The sequence below is a fragment of the Lissotriton vulgaris genome, chromosome 7 (genome assembly GCF_964263255.1).
Source record: "Lissotriton vulgaris chromosome 7, aLisVul1.2, whole genome shotgun sequence".
Lineage (NCBI taxonomy): Eukaryota > Metazoa > Chordata > Amphibia > Caudata > Salamandridae > Lissotriton > Lissotriton vulgaris.
Window position 1 is genome coordinate 633,137,409 of NC_141695.1, and position 24,158 is coordinate 633,161,566.

Below are 24,158 nucleotides of genomic sequence, written 5' to 3' on the forward strand. Positions count from 1 at the left end.
GCTGCTGTGACATTGCCCTCATTGCCCCCTTCACTCTTGACTGAATCCATGAGCACACTGCCATGAAGACTGTTTTTGTAGGTGCTTAACCAACTCTGATGTAGCTTAGAAAAAGGAGGGAAGGCTGTATTAGCCTCTTGGTGGCAACAAGGGTATTTGTTGGAAGGAGTTCAAATAGCCCTTGCATGGAGAATGATCTTCCGACTTTTACATTTTAAATGAATGACAAGTAAGACCCTATCTTAGGGCAGGTTGTTGTCCTTTTGTTTAGACTGAATGATATTCACTAAACGAACGGTTGCATGAATATTAAGGCACTTTAATGTTAGTCTAGCTTTTGTAAAACAATTCTGTCTGATTGCCTAGGAATTGATCTATAGGCAGTGTGTCATGGTCAGTTTTTCCAAGCTAAAATCAGCAGGACATCTTTTGCAGTTTTCTGTTGTCGCTATCTAATAAATAGGCATATAAGATGTAACGGGTAGGGAAGGTGATTTTGATGACAGGCCCACAGTGCAACATGAGAAGTGCATCGTTTAACCTGATTAACTAGGTTTGTTAAAGCAACATTCCACCATAAACCTATTTTAAGAGATTAGAGGGGAATCCGAGTGAAAGTAGGATACCGAGGGCTGGGTTGTGCAATAGTCCCTGGGTGGTGCAAAATGCTTTGCTCCAGCTGTTCTCCTGCTGTTGCACCTCTGGGGTCTTCCGTATTATGAAAGGAAGTGCAGATATATGCTTTCACTGCTTCTTTGGATATACCGATCATTTTTTGGGGCACCTTTTGCTGCTGCTTGATCTCAAGGGTGTGCCAGTGTGTGCCCAACATATTACCGATGATGTCACAGGAGATAACATGCTATCAAGAATCAGACCGTACATAAACCAGTTACGAAGTAGCGCCCAGTTAGTGCCCCTTGAGCATGCTGTCTGTCAAAGGTACAGGAGTACCAATGAGCACCTAGGTATTCTAATCTTTAAAACCTCGAAGAGCCCCTGTAGAGACCTGATTTTCGGACCAGATAGAATCAGCTCACCAAGACACCACCAATCCAGCCGAAACGTAACCATCTCCCTCCTCAGGACCTACTTACCAAGGCACCTGGGTACCTACCTGAGGATGGGGAATTAGCAATATACAAGCTCATATCATCAAAAACACCACTAAATCTACAGGATTACTAGGAATACTCACTGATTACTAAGGACTTCCATGCTCTACACCACACTCATACCTTATAGTCTCGCGGCAACTCAGACCCAGACTATGCTACCCTCCTACTCATAGTGAAGGGGGCAGTTCCGATAACTTCCCATTACACACTGACCACAATCAGTGCTCGCACAAGCCACAATCCTGTGGGTATAGGCACTGTATCCCCCCAGTGCTCTCACAATTTCACACATACACAAGCCACAATCCTGTGGGTATAGGCACTATATTCCCCCAGTGCTCTCACTATTTCACACATACACTAGCCACAATCCTGTGGGTATACACATTGATCACAATCAATGTTCTCATTAACGCCGCTACACAACGACGATCACTGTCCTATGAATACCTTCAGCTCTCTCTCTCTCTGTTGGGAAGTTTATCTATATATATCTAATATCTACTGGGGATGTCTCCTGTACAATTGTTATATTTTCCTCTCACACAAGAATGGCCAAATTACAATATGCAAAGGTTATTCTCTGATTTAGGCGCTCCTTCTCCCTTTTGATCCATCAGTTACCATTACAGCATCTGGCTAGAAGAAAGGTTAGTCTTATCAATAATAATAACACTTGCACAGCTGTTCACTAAGAACTGGGGTTCCTTTATTACACAATATCAAATTATAACATCACAATAACTAGCAATCTAGACATAGCCTGAAAAGTAAAGGGAAATAGACACATCCAAGGAATAAAGCTTTATTACTAACACATCCACATATAGCTGACAGGAACTGTAGATAGCTAAAAAGGGAAATGGATTATAACAGACTGCACACTGCTGAAAGAAAAAGGATTAATCAATGCAACACTACAGTAGGGAATCTAGCTTAGGAAGTAAAGGACAAGATTAATGTATGTGTATATATATATATATATATATTAGTGCATATATATATATATATATATATATATATATATATATATATATATATATGCACTAATATAACAGGACAGAAATCACCTGATTAGTATGAAGTCTTGTTCTAGCTGTCATCTGGGTTCCTCTCTCGTCTGTGCCTTGGCTCATCTCAGATTCTCCCCGGCACTCTTGGACACACATCTGCGCTGATCACTCTGCACTGGATTCTTCTCCCCCACGAACTGTCTTCACCTTCCAACTTCAGTCTAATGATATAGTTTCCGCCGCTCTGATAACCGTTCGCTCCGCTAGCTTCTTCACTCTGTCTGATTGTTCCCGCTGCAATGTCCAACTCACTCCAGCTGCTCCCACAGACTAATCCACGATATAACTTCAGTCTCTTCCAAAAGGCATCACTCCAAACTCCAGCTGTTAACTGCCTGTTCCAACTGATCACAACTCCTTCTGATAAGTAACTGCTTCTGACTGCTTTCTTCAGCTCCAAAAATCATCTGACTTCTCTCTTCAGCTCCAAACACCATCTGCACTCTACCATTCCAAAAACCAACTGAACTGAACTGAATTGAACACTCTGCCTCTTCTGCACTTCGCTAATATGGAATGCCCTCCCCTAGTGGAAAGTTCCAGTCATCAGCCTACCGCCCATCAGATCCCTGCACCACTCCGCGCCAAGGACACACACCCAGCCGGCCGGCCTTTTGTGGTGTCTTCGACACAAAGAAAAATACAGTCTACTGATAAGGGCCAGCCCAGGCCGGTTCTCTCCAAGTGAACAACACCTCATAACTAAAACATCACACTTGACCTACATGCATCTCAGTCTGCAGAGGCAGAAAGCAAAATGGAGTCTCTCTGGTTCTGGGCCTTGTAGGCCCGAAAAGGATGAAATAGACACTTAGCTCTATACAAAAACCCTACCAATAGGTAATATAAAGTCAGAACTACAGGATCCACCCTCTACTATAGGTAGAATGATGAAAGGACACATAATTATGTCAAAGCCAATAGGCAATAGATGGATTAGAGTCAGGAATAAGGGATCTATCATCATATAAAGCGGCTATCCTCTAGTTTATGCTTCTAGGTCTGAAAAAAGGCCTGAAAAGGTCGAAAACAAGCTAAGAATAGGGATCTAGGATGATAGCAAGCTTAAAGTCACCATCACTCAGAAATAGAGCCAAAAACCCGGTCAGCAGAGCCCCCCCCAAGGCATTGAAAGTTGGACCAGCAGTTTAAAATCTGGATAACAATTTTTTTGTGTAATAAGGTGGACAGTCCCTATCTTTGCCTGGTATATCCAATGAGGGTGCGCCTTACCAGACTGTGACATGCTCTTGTACTGTAATATGTTCCAAGGCATATTTCCCTTTTAGTCGTCTGGCATGTGTGGAGCACATATGTCAGGGTGACAATAACAAATATTCCCTTTTTAGAAAAATGTAACTCCATCCTGGAGTTGTTAAGTTGAAGATAAGCCATATCTAAGCTTGAAATTTCAATGAGGTGTAATGGTGGGCATTTACTCATCCATACAGTTATGAAAAGGCAGCATTATATAAACTTTAAAGAGGACAAGCAACAGTGGGGAGCCCTGTATGACTATACAAGTAAGGATGGCTTCATCAAAGAGTCAAATCATGAAACCTGTGGCCAGTAGTTAGTGAAAGATTGTGCTGTGAGGCTGTGATCTACTGCTCCCAGTCACTTCAGTAATACATTGTTGTGCACCTTGTGGAAAACAAACAGATTAACCCCTAAGACAGTCAGAGAGGTGTCAGTCTGTTTTAATTGAGTTGAGAATGGATTATTATTATTATTTTTTTTTTTGTATTATATAGCTCGAACTTGACCTGAAGGTATCGGAGCGCTTCACATGAGCACTAGTTGCGTTACAAATGAACACAATGGCTGAGTGAAAGTTATTGATGGCTATTGAGGAACCCTAGTAGTTGGGACACTAATAATCTTCAATTGAATTTTGGCCATTGCTAGCAGGTTCTAACACATTGTAGGTTCTCTGCTTCGCCTTCTCTGGCATGTTTCACGTCTAGGCTGCTACAACAGCATTCACTGCATTTCCCCCTTTGCTCCTTGAATTGAGTTGTTTTCCATTTTGACCACAACTATTGCTGTGATTTCACCCCTTTCCTTGCCCCTTTTGATACATTTTGCTATTCTGCTCTCTCGCAGCCCTTGAATCTCAGGAGCTTTGATTCCATTGGCTTCTGTGACTCTACCTTCCCTTACCGGTTTGATTTTTTAATTCTGGTTTGACTCTACCACCTCCTGCCACTTTGATGCCATCCACGCATCTAACTTCACCATCATTGTCCCGCAACTCCTGTGGCTTAATCCCCATCACTAATTTGAACTTCTTGGCTACTATCTCCCCTTCCCTTTTCTCCTATTTCATCTCTTGTCAATTGTGACTCCATGCTAGTACCCCATCATTCCTCTGTAATCTGGAACTCCTCCTTCCTTAACTATGGATATTGAAAGGCACAGGCTTTTTGACAAGAGACCTGAGAGCACGAAGACTAGATTTCACCCGGAATCCATTGTGCACCCCACACTATAATGCATGCTTCTGAATGCCAACAGCTCAATAACGCTTTAGCAATTGCAAAATGGAGTTTTCAAAGCAACTGAAGCGGATATGCCCCTGTTGTTCAACCCACAGACTCGTTATAAGTCTTGGGTTGTGCAGTGCTTTTTCTGTGTTTCTCCAGTGATCACTATGGTTTCTCTATATCTACTTGCCACTCATGATCCACGCGTGTCCACTGGGTGCATCACATTCCCTGCTGTTGTCATCTTTGTGTGTAATGGCTTTCTTTCTCCATAGGCTGGAAGAGGCTTTGGTTTTAGGGCTGCGTTTGGACACTGGAATCACACATGAGGTGAGTTTTCAATGATTGCACTTAACTTAAAAGCATTCCATATGAATTTTGGTGATTAAGCTGGCTTTAACGACAGAAATTTGAAACAATATTGCCATTGATACTAATAGTGGGACGATATTTACCAAGAGATTGACATCACCTTCTGATGCTGTTCTTGCTTGGATTACCCCACTTTTGCGAAGGTTCTGTCCAACTTGCCTCCTGTAGATGTTTTTGTGCTTAGTGTACTACCCCATGTGGGTCTCTTTATGTTGCTTTGTAGGGTTTTTTGCATGATACATCCAGAAGGGTTCCCCGTGTTTACTCCTTAAGGACCTGTCTGTTCTGGTCTGTGGAGTGTTCTTTATGGACGCTGGTATGTGCCACTTCATGATATGGTTGTGGGCGAGGGAGTTCCACATGTTTTTTGCAGATGTCTGCGTTACTGCTTACTGTGATGTCTTGCTAGTCTCTTTGCTCCACTATTCAGTTGTGTTATTCATGATGTCTGATCCCCTATGCCTTGGAAAAAAAATCTGTGAAATATTCACTTTTTTGCCCAGTTGCTTACTTTTCTGTCTGCCTCATTCTCCTATGTTTAAGTTATGCGTCACCCTTTCTTTCTGTTAGCACTGGCAGGAGCTTGAACCTCCCCTGAGTCTACATGATGTATTTGATGCCTCTGAACCAGTGACCGCTATGATTCAGCAGGGCCTGCTTCAACTGGATGTCAGGTACAGTAGTCACGTAAGGGAGGTGGTACACCTAGTAGATCTTGCATTAATTTAAAATGTTTATATTAAGCCTATTGTGGGAGTGTATTGTATTAAGCTTTATTGTTCAATTACTTAAAATCGGTACACTATATAGTATCATTATTAAAAAATAAAGAGTTAAAATCCCACGCATGTTACTACAAACTGGTAGGGCGTAAAACCTTAAAACTAATATCAAAACTGGTTATAAAGTGCAAATAGATTTGACTCAGAAGTGAGGTTTGTCAGAGTCTCTCTTGCTTGCTAGCCGACTGGTTTCTTTTTGTAACTCTATTTTCAGCGTACTGCGGGAGTGGTATCTTGAAGGTTGGGAATGATAGTGGATATTTAGGTGTTGGACTAAGATGGGTGGCTTGTTGGTTTTATTTGGAATCCTTGTTGGTAAGGAGTTGTTCCTAGTATGATCACGTCCCTTGTTTTGCTGCAATATGTACTTGCAGCATCCTGTCACTATTTTTTCCAATGTCATGGTGTGTTGGTGTTTATCATTAGGTGCTCTGCAGTATTCCTGCATGGATAACGCTCTATGTGGCATATTGTGAATAAATCATTGTACAAATCTTGACATGTCTTGGCCCAAAAGCAGTAGGTGATAAAATCAGGATGCTGCTGCACCTAAGACACACTGTGTAGTAGTAGTGCATGTGAATGCCATTTGCAATGTGGATGCCTTTCTGATTTCAGAAACCTCTGTCTAGCGTTAACTGCCTACCCAGGATCTCAGGATCTGTAGTGCCTTGCATCTTAATGGTGCTCTGAGGTTTTGCAATGTAGTGTGTGTATATAAGGTGTGCCTCAAGATGGAGACGAAGGCCTGAAAGAGGTATCCATGTCTCTTCCTATGCAGCTACAAAAAAGAACTGTCTTAAAGAGTGTCACTTTGTTCTTCTTTTGTAGGGTGGTCAGGAAACTGTAAAGTCATTTGTATGTTGTACTTGTCTGAACTATGCACAGATGTAATTTGTGTGTCTTTAATCTTTGCTTTCTATTTACTGCGTGGCCATGAACATACCAGGGCGGCATGTGCTATTTAGCTAAGAATGGGAGTGGATTGTCTCTAGACAAAAGCAAAGCCACTGCGCACATGCACTCAACCAAACTTTGTGCGTCAGGCACCTGGGGAAGGAAGAGACTGTGAAAGACATTGCTATATTGGACTACTACTACAAGGGAGCAGCACGTTGTTTGACGACTAGAGAACATCAGTATATTGACATTCCAAATAAAGTATGTAACTTAGGCAGATCTGTACATTCTCATGTATGCATACTGAAACCACCAAATAAGCCTCAGTACAGTCCTTTCTGTTACATCCTTTAGTCTTGTGCACTCAGGAGGTTTGTGTCCTCCCGTTTGCAAAACCTGTGTTCACTGTTCTGGTGTGTCTGGAGGTCCCTTTCCAAGTTCTTATGTAAGAAACGGGATGGCTAAGGAAAAGTGAAGTGAAGCAATGGGCCGTGGAGAGTGCGTGCAGAGTGAGTGCAGAGTGACAGTGAGTGCGGAGTGACAGTGAGTGCGGAGTGACAGTGAGTGCGGAGTGACAGTGAGTGCGGAGTGACAGTGAGTGCGGAGTGACAGTGAGTGCGGAGTGACAGTGAGTGCAGAGTGACAGTGAGTGCAGAGTGACAGTGAGTGCAGAGTGACAGTGAGTGCAGAGTGACAGTGAGTGCAGAGTGACAGTGAGTGCAGAGTGACAGTGAGTGCAGAGTGACAGTGAGTGCAGAGTGACAGTGAGTGCAGAGTGACAGTGAGTGCAGAGTGACAGTGAGTGCAGAGTGACAGTGAGTGCAGAGTGACAGTGAGTGCAGAGTGACAGTGAGTGCAGAGTGACAGTGAGTGCAGAGTGACAGTGAGTGCAGAGTGACAGTGCGTGCAGAGTGACAGTGAGTGCAGAGTGCGTGCAGAGTGACAGTGCGTGCAGAGTGACAGTGCGTGCAGAGTGACAGTGCGTGCAGAGTGACAGTGCGTGCAGAGTGACAGTGAGTGCAGAGTGAGTGCAGAGTGACAGTGCGTGCAGAGTGACAGTGCGTGCAGAGTGACAGTGCGTGCAGAGTGACAGTGAGTGCAGAGTGACAGTGAGTGCAGAGTGACAGTGAGTGCAGAGTGACAGTGAGTGCAGAGTGACAGTGAGTGCAGAGTGACAGTGCGTGCAGAGTGACAGTGCGTGCAGAGTGACAGTGCGTGCAGAGTGACAGTGCGTGCAGAGTGACAGTGCGTGCAGAGTGACAGTGCGTGCAGAGTGACAGTGCGTGCAGAGTGACAGTGCGTGCAGAGTGACAGTGCGTGCAGAGTGACAGTGCGTGCAGAGTGCGTGCAGAGTGACAGTGCGTGCAGAGTGACAGTGCGTGCAGAGTGACAGTGCGTGCAGAGTGACAGTGCGTGCAGAGTGACAGTGAGTGCAGAGTGACAGTGAGTGCAGAGTGACAGTGAGTGCAGAGTGACAGTGAGTGCAGAGTGACAGTGCGTGCAGAGTGACAGTGCGTGCAGAGTGACAGTGCGTGCAGAGTGACAGTGAGTGCAGAGTGACAGTGAGTGCAGAGTGACAGTGAGTGCAGAGTGACAGTGAGTGCAGAGTGACAGCAGAGTGACAGTGAGTGCAGAGTGACAGTGAGTGCAGAGTGACAGTGAGTGCAGAGTGCGTGCAGAGTGACAGTGAGTGCAGAGTGACAGTGAGTGCAGAGTGACAGTGAGTGCAGAGTGACAGTGAGTGCAGAGTGACAGTGAGTGCAGAGTGAGTGCAGAGTGACAGTGAGTGCAGAGTGAGTGCAGAGTGACAGTGAGTGCAGAGTGAGTGCAGAGTGACAGTGAGTGCAGAGTGACAGTGAGTGCAGAGTGACAGTGAGTGCAGAGTGACAGTGAGTGCAGAGTGACAGTGAGTGCAGAGTGACAGTGAGTGCAGAGTGACAGTGAGTGCAGAGTGACAGTGAGTGCAGAGTGACAGTGAGTGCAGAGTGCGTGCAGAGTGACAGTGAGTGCAGAGTGACAGTGAGTGCAGAGTGACAGTGAGTGCAGAGTGACAGTGAGTGCAGAGTGACAGTGAGTGCAGAGTGACAGTGAGTGCAGAGTGCGTGCAGAGTGACAGTGCGTGCAGAGTGACAGTGCGTGCAGAGTGACAGTGCGTGCAGAGTGACAGTGCGTGCAGAGTGACAGTGCGTGCAGAGTGACAGTGCGTGCAGAGTGACAGTGCGTGCAGAGTGACAGTGCGTGCAGAGTGACAGTGAGTGCAGAGTGACAGTGAGTGCAGAGTGACAGTGAGTGCAGAGTGACAGTGAGTGCAGAGTGACAGTGAGTACAGTCACTCAGCACCACCACATTATCAGTCAGAACCACCACAGCACCACTCAGCACCACCACAGCATCACTCAGCATCACTCAGCACCACCACAGCACCACCATAGCACCACTCAGCACCACCACTGCATCACTCAGCATCACCACAGCCCCATTCAGCACCACCACAGCATCACTCAGCACCACCACAGCACAAATATGTTCTCTCAATGTTTCAAGCTTTATTACAAATGTCACAAAAAGATGTTAATATTTCACTTCTGTTCTTGGATTTTGTTACAATAAAATACACTGAACATAATCTTCACAAAAGTTATTTACAAAAGTTTAAGCTATTGCCATTATAAATTACAATCACTTTTATTAAGTATTAAAAAAAATTAAAAGCCATTGTTATTTGTAATATCAATACATCTAAGTCACGTAAATACAAATGTTGCATTACAAATGCTATAGGTGTCACATTTGCGAAAGTTATAACTATTGGCATTGTAAATGACAAAGCTATTAATTTAGCTATTTTCAAAACCAACACAAATGAACATTTGGTGAATTTCCATTAAAATATTTGACTTTTTTACTAAGATATTATTATACTGTTTTATGCAAACAAAATTTAGATACTGCATAAATAACTTTAATAAAACATATTTTATATGTAGCTTTTTATGTAAAAAAAAAACTATAGCATAAAGCAAAAAACAATTGCCATTTACAATGCTAATAGCTCAAACTTAAATAATGCGAAACCTATTGCATTGCAAATGCTTGTTACTGTATTGACATCCGCTTTTGTAATACATTCTGGGTAGAAAAAAAGGTCAGGACGACCCGCTTGTGTGAGTTGTAACTTTACATATCTCACCCATGGGATGTTTAAGGCTCTATCCAAGGCTAAACAATCTTTAAGAATTATATGATTTAATGATATCTCCTTGTTGAGTCAGGTTTTTAGCCCATGTCCAAGAGGACCCCCCACAGCTTCGCCCTGTTAACAAGGTCGAAAGCTGAGGAGAGGTCCATAAATGCCATGTACAGAGACCCCCCCCCCCCCCCCTGGCGATCGAGTACTTATTTATAAGGAGTTCAAAGTTAAGACACTGATCCAGTGTGCTCCTGTTTGCCCTGAAGCCATATTGTGCATATGACATAATCCCTTTCCCATCGAGCCAGGTGGTCAGTCTCCCCAATAACACTCTACCCAGGATTTTTACACTGGAGTCTATTAGCGAGATCGGCCTTTAACAGGCTGGATCTCCCTTCAGACCTTTTTTACAAATTGGGATGATTATCGATTTTGCCCAAGACTCAGGAAAGTTATAGTCTCTTGTGGCATTAAAAACATTAGTAAGAATTTTGGCCCAAAAAGTCGGTGCACATTTGAAGAGATCGGCGGGTACCCCATCTGGGCCCGGTGCTTTGTTCTTTAGTGTGTCATTTATGGCTTTCACCACTTCCTAAGCCCTAAAGGCCGGCACCATTACTACATTTCCCGAGTACGTTATCTCATGTGCAGAAGTGTGGGCTGGATGACTGTATATGTTTCCAAAGTGTGCCACCCACTGTTCATCCGGAATAATGCATTCTACTCCATGGTTCTCTGTGCCCGAGAAGTAGGGATGATTTATGATTGACCAAAATTTGGAGCTGTCCTGCTGTGCCTCAACCGATAATAAATCATTCCAGGCCTTGTCTTTAGTTTACGGGCCTGGATGGCTTGTTTATATTGTTTTCTAAGGGATGCAATAAGTGCTCTGTCCCTTGGTTTATCTTTTAGCGCTGTAAGGAGGACTGAGTGGGCTTTTGTAAAATTGGAGTCAAACCATTTTGGGCCCGAACTCAAACCTGGTTTTATTTTTACCGTTAACTCTGCATTGACTTGATGGCATATGACGTTAAAAACCTCAATTAATGTTATATTTGGGTCGATATTATCCAGGCAAATGCCCACCTCTGCCTCAACCTTAGCCAGGGTATCTTGTAGGAAGGTCATTGGGATTGCTTTGTCCCATTTTAGCCTCCGATTCTAGTCTTTAGGGACCAGGTCAGTGGCACAAAGAACCTGCGTCTCAATGCGTCCCAATGGCCCCCATCGAGCAACCTCCAGAATTATGGGATGGTGGTCACTAAAAACAGAATGTTCTACCTTGTAATTTATGGCCTGCAATAAAACGTAAGTAGAAATGAAAATAAAATCAATAACCGTGCCTGTGTTATCTCCTACATATGTATTCAACCTATGCCCAGTATCACAGCATCCAGATTCATAGAGGTTCATTGATGCCAGGAGAAGCTCCAAGGCCTCCCCCTGTTTAGTATGTTCAAAGTGCGTCGGGAGCGAGTGAGGGGGGCCCTCGATATCTTCCCTTAGGCACTCTAAACTACATGGTGAATATTAGTCTCCCATGAGTATGACCTCAAACTCATGTTTACTGGACTCCCTATACTTGTTCAAGAACTCTCCTAAAGAGTCTAGATGCTCACTTGGGGTGTGACTGACTGGGGAATTATAAAAGTTTATCAATAATAGGGTGGGGGAGTTAGTTATCTTAAGTTCGACAACTAGACAATTTCTAGAACCAGAATTATTCTGTTTAACTCTACCTTTATTATTTAATGAGATGAGTGTAACTAGTCCTCCCTTCGCTCTGCCAGCCGTGCTAGGTTCGGCTGGGATACTAAAGTGAGTATATCCTCCAGAGCCATGCTATTTCTCGTGTCCCATGTTTCTTGCAATGCTATAATTTCATGGGCTCTAATCATACCCAGCCAATTTTCATCCTTGCTTTTTGGATCTGAGACCGGCTATATTCCAGCTCAGGATACTACATGTGTTTTTGGGAGGTGGTGTGGCAGCGATCTCAGCTTTTTTACCACATTGATTTGGTTGTCAATCAATGTCGTCTATCCCAACAAGTGGCAAAAAACGGTTTGAAAGAGGTATACCCCCGCATGATGTGTTGGCCTATTTCTTAGGGTCCTTTGATGATGTGATATATTGCTCAGGTGGAATACAGCATGCCCTCGGTCTGGAAGTTCCGTCGTGTGCAAGTATACCTGATTGGGGTTGGCTGTTGGATAATGATACAGGCCGCCTACCGTTCTGTGCATTTAAAGGTGGATAGAAAAAACCCAAAGGATATGGTCTAACCCCCGTTTTTGTGATCTCAGAGCCATCCCAAAACAGTCCATCAGCGGCATTTTTCTCACCAAAATTCACAACAATACAGTCCCCTGGTATTGACTTGGTGCCTTTACCTACCCACCCCACTATCCTAACCATAGTGATGGATGCAGGTATGTCGTAGTCCCCACTAGAGTAGTGTTAACACCACTCTCTAGTTTTGCTTAGAAGGTCCACTGTAGACTTGGTGGCCCCATGTGCTAGGGGTGGAATCCCGGTTAGTACAGCTACAAAGGGGGTGGCATCGGGGGGGGGGGGATGCAGCCTAAAATGATTAGCTTTATGAATATTTGTAGTGAGATTTGACTGGGATGTTGTATGTTTCTGGGTGGTGGGATTGATAGCAAGTGCACCGATGAGGGTGTTTTCTTTACTATGGGTCGGATTTATAAGGTCACCTCCGTGTTTAGCGTTCATTTTTGCTTGTGTGTCAGGTGTAATTGTGCTTGGACCTGAGCATTCCATTGCTTCCAAAACTATGGGGAGAGCAGGCTTAGGGATGGTGTTCCCCTCCCGGGAGTGCGATAGATAGTCCTTTATAAAAATGTCTATTGTTTCGCACCTTTTTAGTAAGCCAGCTACGCAAGCGTTAAGTGAGTCCACAATATCTTTAGCAATGCTCACGAGTAGTGGTTCTATTCGTGAGTTAACCAATTCCTCCAGTTTGTCTCCCAAGAATGCGTTCATAATTTGTCCTTGATCTTGATCTACTTGCAAATGTTTCGTTTTACGGACAAATTTTTTGAGTTTTGACTGATCCGGATTTGGAGGCTTCTTATGGCAGGGCTCCTCCTCTGTTGATAGTATACATGTATTGGTGACGATGTCTTGTGGTATGTCAGAAACAGGGATTGTGTTCTCGTGTGGGGATTCTGACGGGGTAGGATGGGTAGAGGACTTGTTGGTAGTGCCATTTATCCTTTCTAGTTCCAGAACCTTTTCAGCATTTGCGATTTTTTTCGTTTATAGCCCCCACGGCAGAAGTTAAATAGGAGATGATGGTGTCAGCCTTACGTGGGACTTTAGCATTTTTAGTACCAACTCCCTCCACTCCCATCAGTTTTTGCTTACCCATGGTTAGCAGGTTAGAGGAATGGCCCGGCCTGGCCCCCTCCGGCCCCTGACGGCCCGCCCTCTGCCCGGGCTCCGCCCGGCGCCGTCCGCGCACGTCCCCGCGAGGCAGCAGGCGCCTCTCACCCTTGTAGCGCCTCCGGGCGCAGGAATGCCGTCACAGGTGTTGCGCCGGGGCAGCTTGGGGATGTAGTTCCCGCTGCGACCGGACCGTCAGGAGTGTAGCCAGCAGCCGTTGCCCTCACGGCGCGGTAGGGGTAAAGGAGATGTCGGTGTCCCAGCAATTGTCTATGCAAGCCGTTCCCCTCACGGCGCTTGTCACTGAGAGAGTCTGCTTTTTAACAATATTGCCTTCCTTCTGGCGTCTCACCTCCCGATATTATTAAAGTTGAAAGTTTAACGTCTTCTGCTTTAAAGTCCTGGGAAGGTGCAACAAGTACTTGTACAATGTTTTTTCTTGCCGTTTTTTCCCGTCGTCTGTGCCCCACCGCCTGCTGGAAGCTCCACTAGCGTTCGGATGCTTGCTACTCGAATCTGCACAATCAGTCACAGGTGTGCACAGCCCCGCGCAGCCCAGCCGGGGGAGCTTCGGGAGTGAACGCCGTGAACGTCGTAGTCCAATGAACGCTGCTGCCGACGCCCTCACCGGGACCAGCGAGCCCCGCAAAACACACACCAAGTGACCTCCAACGCCGAATCCAGCGCAAAGTCACAAGAAAGAAAAGGTCTCCCAGTCGGCAATCAGCTCAAGATCACTGCCGCGCCACACTGCCGAGCTGCAAACGCTCGCCTCTCACGGTAGGATTCTTCGAGCAAATGCATGCAAATCTTCCTACTTGCCTGTATCTCCCACATTTATCTCTTGTGATATTTTTCTTGTGAGGGTAACCGGCATTTAAGCAACTTGGAAAATGCATGATCTAAAAGGCACTAGAAGGAACAACAGTAGTTAGCCTGTGTGCATGAAGGACATTCGTGCACAACACACATGCCTGACTTTTACGGTGTGTGGCATGGGAACAAGGTGGGTGCACAGTATAAGTGAACTGGCAAATGGGCTTTTAGACACAGAAGTCGGACACCTGAAGTATATGGTAAAGAACAGTTTGCTGCCAACCCTTATTTACTGTTAACCTTACTGCACATCTGGGGAGGAGTATAAAATCCACCAAGCTTTTGACTTCATTGCTGGACTGCCTATAACCTTTTTTGGATTACACATAGTATGATAGGTGCAGGGTACTTTGCACTCCTCTGTAGCCAGTGACATTGCTGGCATTTGCAACACAGAGTTGTTGTGTGCAAATATCTATTGGCTTTTGGCAAAGAACAGTGGATGTATCGCAAAGGGGATGATTTAGGACTTAAGCCCCTGTCACTGTTATTCTTCTTGCACACTTGCAGGTCCTTCTTTGTGTATCCTTTGATAGTGGCTCCCTTCTACCTACCTGCTTTGATGGAACAGCACTCTATAACCACAGGGAATCGAATATTTACCTAAACCTTCACAGTCTTATCACTAATGGTTGTTGTAGACTTTAATGATTGCAGTGTGTGATACGCTAATACACCGTTGACTTTTTTTATAGGCAGGGCTTTTGTGAGTCTTATGCCACATTTGTTTACTGTCCTATGCGCAGTACTTCATAGATGTGTGCTTGACATTGATGCAAGTGCTTAGAGACTGGGTTTTCTCCTTGGTTCAATGTATATTGATGAATTTATGGACCTCTATGGCTTAGAGATGTGCAGAAACCTGTTATTTTGTGATCAATAATTGATTATTGTAGATATGTTAGGTCAGATTTGTAGGAAATAAGTTCTGTTAAAAATCTTTCACGGGCACTCCTCCCCCACATCGGGCTAATTTTTGAGAATTTCACACTAGTTCTTATTTTTGTTCCCAGGGGCTTTGTATCTAATGTCCAAGAGAAGATTTTTCATGTGTTTTTTGCTCATTTTTCAAACACTGAGGGATGCATCCCGGCTCATACTACAGTATGGATGCTGCCCACCACAGTCCATGGGAAGCAGAAACGTAGATAGTAGTTGATTGCTCTCTCTTGGGGGATCTCCATTAACAGTCATATTAATGGAGTGTGTGATCTCTATGCTGTGACTTCCCAATACATGCTACTTTGACCATTTGTTGCTTCACCCTTCATTGAAGAAAGTTTGACGAAAATAATTGTGAAGATGCTCTCTGCATTGCTTGTCAAGGAACTTTAAATTGAAAGGGGCACACCATGTGATTAGTGCCACCAGTTTCCTGTAAATTCTTGGCCTGCGCCAGCCTGGACATCCCTCAATCTCCAGTGCCTCTAAAGCATGTTCATGAAAAGATCCTCCTGTCCCTGGCTCGCAGCTGTACTCAAGACAGAGTCTTAGTGCGACAGTCAGAGAGAAAATGGCACAGGAGTTACACTCCTGCTCAGTTAGTAGCCTTTGGATTCACACTCCAACACGATAAAGAGTGCCTACCATGAGAAAAAGATCCTTAAAGTTTCTACTCCTCTCGCACTCTCTTTAAAATAGTCAGATAAATAATTACCCCAGTGCTTAGTCAAAGAGCTGCATCCCTCTAAAGGTATGTAACAAATTGGTGTCCTTCACAAAAAGAGCAAGCAGTATATGACAGCATAGAAAAGGACTTCACCCCGCTGAAAGAGCACTCTGTTTTGGTGTCCATGTTTATGTGATCCTTAGCATTCATAAGAATCTGACCCATCAGCTACTTTTGTGCATCAATTCGGGGTTGCCAAGCAGCATCTGTCCCATAAAAGTCTTGCATGAAATGATGGCTCTGGTCTCCCCCGCCATGCTCATTCTGAATCAGACTTTCTTTACTGGCATCCTCCCTATGGCCTAGAAAGAAAGTGTAGCTCAACCTTAATGGAAAAAAACATCATCGGAGCCCTACCTCAGAGGCCAACTACAGACCTATCTCCCGTTTATCATGCATAACTAAAAAAATTGCTTAGCACAGTGGCTTGTAAAAGATCTGGAGACTTACTATCCACTGGATGCTCCTCATTCTGACTTCAGATCAGAGATTTCCTCATGGGCACACTTGGTCTCAGTCTTGACTGACATTGGAAACAGTTATGATGAAGGCAGCCTGTGGGTGTCATCCTGCTTAACTTGTTGGCTGCCTTCAACGTGGTTGAGTACTCTGACTGGTAGTCGGAGGTCAATAAATGTACAAAAACAATGATTACTTCAGGGGAAGGAATAGACCTAGCCTCCCTAGACTAGTAAGGTAAAATATTTTTGCTGCAGTATGCAGACATCATTTGATGTCTAATTATTATATCTGTATAACAAACCCATAATTTATTATTCAAAATATAGGTGCTCTGAAAACATGGCGTTTCGAATAGTAACATAAGTGAGTAAAGTGCACCGTCACAAGATCAGTGAAAATCTGCCCTGGCAGTGTTTGGCCAGAGTTCTGAATAATTGCTGGCCGGTTTTCACTGATCACATGACTGTATCTTCATATCAATTGCTTGGTGTCTTTCTTTATTTTTTATTGTGTCCAGTTATTCTTGTTATTCTTGTGCATCATCAATAGCCATTGCACTAACTGTGTTGCTACCACGCTGGCCCGGATGATGACCCTGTAACATTTGCTTTAAGGTTGAAGGGTCAACTATATCAGTAGTGGTCTGATATTCGTGGAAATAATGTACAAATTTACTCTAACTTTTGAGTCTTGTTGTTAAAGTTGTATCAAGTAGCATTGTATATATAGGAAGTGCACCCTTTACTCACTTATGTTGCTGTGCTGTTTTTGTCATTAAATCAGAACCAGATTTCAATGAACTGTTCGCAGACCATCCCATTTTCGCATATACGCACATACGCGCAAAAACAACATCAAAGAAATATTAGCTAAAGAAACACCAGTACCAGTTGAAGCCAAGGGCACTCGCCCTTGTATGAACTGCAATAACTGTCACAATGTGATTAAAGGAAACAATATTACTCACCCTATGAAAGGATACAATATCAAATTGAAAGTAAATGCTTCATGCGATTCATCTAATCTGATCTATCTACTGAAATGCCCATGTGAAAAGATCTACATTGGGAAAACAGAAAGGAAAATAAAAACTCGCCTTAATGAACATAAATCAAATATATGGACCAGAAATGAAAAATCTAACATTGCTGTACATTTCATGGAATAAAAACACAGCATTGCTCAATTGAAATGTATGGTTCTGGAAATCATCCACAAACACGAAGGAAAGGACAACAACAAAACTTTACTGCAGCGGGAAATCTCATGGATTTATCGTCTTCAAGCAATGAAGCCCTTCAGGCTTAATGACAGAACTGAATTCAGTTGCTTCATTTAATATTTGTTACCTTCATTACAGCTCTTTGGCTTACTAATGTTGTTCACACTTTATTGTGGCCCTCACTATTTTGAATATCTCTGTTATTGTTTACACTACTCTGATGTCACACGCGTTTCACGCCACCACTCCAATATGGCAGATTAACCACACTAGTTCTTTTTTTATGTCTCTTGAACTGACGCAATCTATTGAGCCAATCTGGTTTTTTTTAACCACGCGTCATTTACCGCGGTCACTTTCACATTCGTCTTCCGGACGCTGAACACCCGACATCGAGATTTGGAACCCTCCGAAATAATGTAAGTCGGTTGATTCCCGCCTTGTCACGTCATGTTAGGCGTTACCCTCCCGGGACCGCCATATGCTAACTTTTGTTACTTTTCGTTTTCAGCAACGTTACCGTTATACTCTGGGACACTCCATTGCGTGAGTTTTGGTCCTATTTATCTAACGTTTACACCGGTCGTTTTTTCACTCACCACTCTTTACACTTGACGCACATACCGGATTCGTTTCACTTGCATGAGGTCACATCTTATCACGTTTTTTCCATAATGTTCGATGTAGTGATTTTGAGACATGCCTTTATTGCAGATCATTGAATGCTATATCCTTTTGGTTTTAGAGCTCCTGGAAAAAGGGCTTGGGAGCCCGAAATGCATCGGAGCAAGTAAACACTGTTGATCAGAGGTTATTACTTAACCATTATGAAATCAGTTTGAAATACTTCTTTTTGATATGATGAAAATATCAAGGAATGCCAATCTTTGAAAAATAATTTAACGCAACCACTCTAAAATTTTGGAGTCTGTTTTGTAGAACCTACGGTGTGCCCGATTCAGGGATGCACTCATATTCTTTGTGTGCACTTGCTTGCCATTTCTGGATGACGTACTAGGATGGATACGTTTCCTGAGGGAGCGCCCTAACTGTTTACCTTTTTGATCTTCCAAGGACATAATCTGTGCTGTGCACCTCCCCTACCCATGTTTTGCTATTACAGTTTAGAACATTGCAATATATAGAGTCATAGCAAAGTACAAAAATGTCATGTCACAATCAGTTATGAAGTGTTCAATCAGATTCATGTTAAAGAAGGCAATTAGAATTAAGGAAACGAAATTCCAACTCTTAAGTAGGTGTCCAGTGTGACAAAGAAGAACCCATTATTGACACGGCATAGGTAAACCGTATTAATGGCAAAAAAAATCAGTTGAATACATCGTCCAATTGTTTATGAACTACTACCTCTTTTAATAGAGGTCTTCAAGGGTTTTCGAGTCACATGGGAAGTCTCCCCAGCCATGTAAAAGGCAGCAATAACAAGATGCCGGTGATTTTGAAGCTGTGCAAAGACAGCATCTTGTGTACCTCATACCTCCCAATATACCTATTAAAGGTAGAATTGAAGTTATTTACAAATATATGGGCCACTAGTTTGGAATCCCTTCTACAGTCTTTCATTTACCATAGTCAAAATGGCTTCATTAAAGGGCAAGGCACGAGCGATAGTACCTAGACGGTCTTTCACCTGACAGATCTCACCAGTCCAAGGGCGAGAGAGGCTATGCTGCTTTCTCTTGATGCTGATAAAGCATTTATTGGGTGGACTGGGAATAAATGACTACTGTGTTAAGGTTTATGGGATTTGGCCCATACTTCACATGGTGTATATTAGCTAGTTACCAACCACCAAACAAAAGAATGACTTTGTCTGATTGGGAGACGGCAGGCAAAGGATGATATCTAGAATCTAGAAAAGGACTAGGGAAAAGTGCCCCCCCCCTCATCTTAACTTTTGGCTCAGGTTATGGAGCCCTTTTTGCAGAGGATTAGGAAACCTCAACATCTGAGCTATTGGGATGGGGCAGAAGACTTTTAAAGTGACCGTATTCACAGTCAATATCCAACTTAACCTCACTGAACCAGTACGATTAATGAGATCAGTTATTAGACAATTGGAGAAATTCCAAGAGGAATCGGGGTCCTGATTGAACATTCACAAATAAGAGGGATTGATAGTGGCCAGGGAATGGTAATGCACCATACTCTATAGGCTCATACACCAGTTCGAAATCCAGCACGTGAGCACTAGACTGATGACAATATTTTATGTGCAACAGATAGTTTTCCTATCATTTTCTGTTCCACGAAGCCTCTATGGGTGCCTGGAAGAACCATTCGCTTTTTTGAGTAGGCATGAATATGCCCTTCAAGTTAGAAATTTTGTCCAAAAATACTGTATGCCTTTCCCGCTTTTCAGTGCTTTTAGCATAAGGACATTACTCGCTTGCAAGACCTCTGGACATCGTATATCAAGGGAGGGAAGAGTTTTAAACTGATGCAATCCACAGTGCGCCGACAAAGGAAGGGCTAGGGTGTCAACCATTCGTTACATTGTTAAGCCTTCCATATTCTATACTTAGTGTAATGGTGGCATGGAGAAACAGATAAGCTATGGTTTTTTATCGATTGAAATCTCACACCTCTTCCTCACGGTTGCCCAGACTCCTTGTGACTGAATCAACATCTCCCATTGGACAGCTTTTACAGTCCTGACAATCCATTATTGGATGCCTCTGGTGTGTTGACTAGAAATGATTTTCCGCCAGGGTTCACCTTGAGCTGTGATGGGCTCCCTAAGGTACATGACCCCCCAACTCCTACCCCCTCCCTCCCCCAAACCGATAAACTGCCTATGAGGTTGCTGTAGACCCTTTTGTTTAAGCCATCAGCTCTGAAATCTAGAAACCATAATATGCGACTGTCTTCCATCTGCAAGTCTACCTTTTGGTTAGCTGCTTTCCTTCCTGAGGATGGGCTGACTAAAAACTACTACGATGATGGCTCCACCTCTCTTTTAGAACCAGAGCTTGGAGCCCTACATGGAAGCATGTAAACTCTCGTCACCATTATGGGACAAGAGCAGTTGGGCAGGGACAATCGATTCATATCTTCCAATTCACTGTCCCAGAATTGAATCAAACATTGCAATGCTTGAAGATCCGCAGTCCTTTAATCTACTCATCTGTGTGCCCCACACATCCATCTACAATTCAGACGTGTGACACCCTTGTCATCTAAATCTAAAACCCAACCATATCCTGATAACCATAACAAACATTTTCAATTTCTCCAGTTTATTGCCACGTTCCTTCAGTATGGTAATTGTACGTCTCTGGCCTTTAATATGTACATCTGTGGCTGCCAAGTGTACATGGTCATAGGAAACAGGACGCACTTCTCACACTAGCCACATCCTGGTCCCAGATGTGTCACTCACACTTGCCATCTTGTCTAATCTCCGACTGAAGAAACAGAAGTCGCTCATGCGATTACAAACACCAGTGTGATGTTACCTATTATCTCTCCACCGATTAGGGTTCACCTCAATACGGCCTATTAACAATTGTGAATCCTGCAGCCGATACGCCTAGCTGGGAGTCAGAAGTAAGTTGCAGGACGCCCTGGAAAAACGATAATTGAAAATGCCTCCACCTCCTTAACTGTTTTTTATTTGGTGTCTTTAGTTTGTGTAATACTGTTTCTTTTCTCTTTTCCAAGCCCTCATTGTGTCCTAATCTGGGACATTCAATATCTAAATAGGAATGCTTGGCTTCCGTAGTAAATGACTTGCTCATCAGAAAGATGTCCAATAGCTATTCATGAGCTAGAAAAAGTGCCAGAACCATTCTCTTCAAGAGTGCAGTTGATCACCATTTTGGTATTTGTATTTTATTACCACCAAGGAACCTAGAAAAGGATCCTACCGATCCTAAGCTGTATGATCGATAGCCTCACAGGCATATCATTTTGTGATGGCCCATGTTATTTGAAAAAGGTAAATTGGTGCAGCTTTTGAGAGAAATGGAAGGAGGTTTTTTGGAGCTCTGTGGTGTTTGCTGAAAGGGATTGGTACTTCACTGAGGTGGAATGTGCTAAAGATGATGGTGTACTTTCATACAAGTAGTTGAGATGTTCATTATGGGGGTGGCTGAAGGTTGAGAATAGCTGCATTAACTATGGACAGCAGAGAAAGAGAATGCATTTGGGGCTGATGAAGGATGGTCTGACTGTCTTCCTCATGCATAGAATAATTAACTTGGCTCATTAAAACCACTTTTAAATGCATCAACACAGAGTAATAGTGGTAGGGAATGGAAATGTTGAGGCTGCTGTAGTGTGCTCAGCAAATGCTAATGTTTGCAAGACCAGGGTACGTTGCTAACCTCACATCCTGGATGAGCAGCAGTTGCCTGAAGCTCAACTCGGAGAAGACAGAAGTCCTCATCCTTGGACCCACCCCCTCAGCATGGGACAATACTTGGTGGCCCACTGCCCTAGGCAACCCCCCACTCCCATGGATCACTCCCGGAACCTCAAAATCATACTCCACTACTCCCTCACCATGACCTGACAGATCAATGCTGTCTCCTCACATGCTTCAACACCCTCTGCATCCTTCACAAGACCTTAAAATGAATCCCCCCCCCCCCCAAATCCAGAAAGACCATCACCCACGCACTCATAATAAGCAGACTGGACTATGGAAATGCCTTCTACGCCGAAATCAACAAATCCCTGCTCCAAAAACTCTAGATCTTCCAGAACACCGCTCCCAAACTCGTCCTCGGCATCCCACGACATGACCCCATCACCCAGCACCGAAGCTAGGAAAACAGTCACGATTGCATTAGTCACTTCCCGCATCGACTACTGCAACAGCCTGTACGCTGGTACCAATAAGGTGGTTACCCATAAACTCCAGATGGTACAGCATGCGGCGGCAAGGCTTGTTCTGAAATGGCCAAGAAAATCTTCAGCAACCAAAGCCCTCAATGTACTACACTGGCTGCCTATAACCAAAAGGGTCCTCCACAAAGTATTGACAATCACCTTTCGCGCTGTACATAATTTAGGCCCCATGTACCTGAGAAAAAAATTTGTCAAATACTGTCCAAATCGCACACTACGGTCTTCAAATGCTAATCTTTTGACCATTCCAGGTTTCAGACTCAAAACCCGCGGGGGTAAATCACTAGCGGTATTGGGTGCCAAAGCATGGAATGCGCCCCCCCTCCATTAAGAGCCCTGGACAAGGAATCTGATTTCCGTAAACAACTGAAAACCTGGATTTACACCCTTCCAGACTCAATGGCCAGAGCACTGGTATGACTCCGGTTTCACTCTCCTAAGCAGTAAGGCAACTTATTTCACCTGGTTGACCCTTTATTGGCGCCGAGGTGCTCCCTGGAGCGATTGCTAGCGCGGTATAAATGGACCTTACATTTACATTTACATGGTCTCCACTGGCTCCCCGATCAACAGTGACGATGAATTTTAGAGAACTCTTTAAAAGTAAGTAATCTGGTGCATTTTACCAAGGGTTTTCTGTGTATTTGGAAATTAATGAGATTAAAAAGGTTAGTAAGAGTTAAGATGGGTCCTATTGGAAGCAAAGGGTATGTTTGAATGATGTTAAGAAGGGAAACTGAGATCAGTGGTGCGAATCCTGGTGGTGTAGTTGGCTCTAAAACCTTCTCTCATGCCATCTGAGTAAAAACTGTTTCTGTGATATTTGGAACTGTTTGTGGAGCATTATAGTTATTAATTCTATTTTTTTTTTGTTTAAGAACTTTTTATTGAATTTTTCTAAAACACATATGATATCATAAAAGCAGAGAAACAATACAATGCCATAATAATAAATGAGTAACAAGAATAGTGTAAAACAATCAGGCCAAGAACAAATAATAAAGTAACACGAAGAGGATTAGAAACGGAGGAAGAAGAAAAAAAAAAGATAAGACAGAAAGAGTGTCGTAAATATTTAATTTACCGTCTTAATTTCTAGGCAGGTAAGTACTTAATCAATAATAACTCAATCGGAAAGAAAGAAACAGAGTCCGTGGTGTTAGAGTTCTTAGGGGTTTTATTCCTTAAAAAGGAATCGTTCCGGAACTGGATATCAGGTTCCTGGCACCACAAAGGGTCCAGGAAGGGATAGAGCCATATTTTATTGACAATACATAGCATATAAACTTAATTTACACCATAGAAACCAATATAGGAGGCGTAACAGCTGAGAGAAGACAAGATAACAGCATCCACGTGTTACTAGTACGTAATCAGAAGGCGTGGACTAGGCGTGAACTAGAGGTGTGTGCTAGAAACGTCACAGGTAGGTGTCACATGGGGGCGGCACTAAACCGAAATGTTGCAATGTCAGCAGAAATCGGAGGCTTGGATGCGCGCGCAGCTGCATGACGTGTGATTGACGTGAAACTGGAGGGTGCAGGGGGCTTGACATTTACACTGACGGAAAGAGACAGAAGTCTGGCATGTCAGATCAGCTTGTACTTCTATCATATCTGATATCTGATGTTTGGGAACCATATTATCTGAACGGAAAAGGTCTCTGGGGCAGAAGCTATTCTATACTGACTGTGAGTGCGTGTATAAGCGCCTGAGTGTCTGCAT

The 24,158-nt window shown here is 43.7% G+C and overlaps 1 protein-coding gene across 1 annotated transcript in view; it reads left to right on the plus strand.

Moving 5' to 3' along the window:
* Nucleotides 1–24,158, plus strand: part of RSAD1 (radical S-adenosyl methionine domain containing 1) — a 146,058-nt gene that overhangs the window by 107,608 nt on the left and 14,292 nt on the right. The window contains exons 7-8 of the mRNA XM_086930828.1: nucleotides 4,953–5,007; nucleotides 5,620–5,723. Of these exons, the coding sequence (XP_086786954.1) occupies nucleotides 4,953–5,007; nucleotides 5,620–5,723 (159 nt within the window). The remainder of the gene's footprint in view (nucleotides 1–4,952; nucleotides 5,008–5,619; nucleotides 5,724–24,158) is intronic.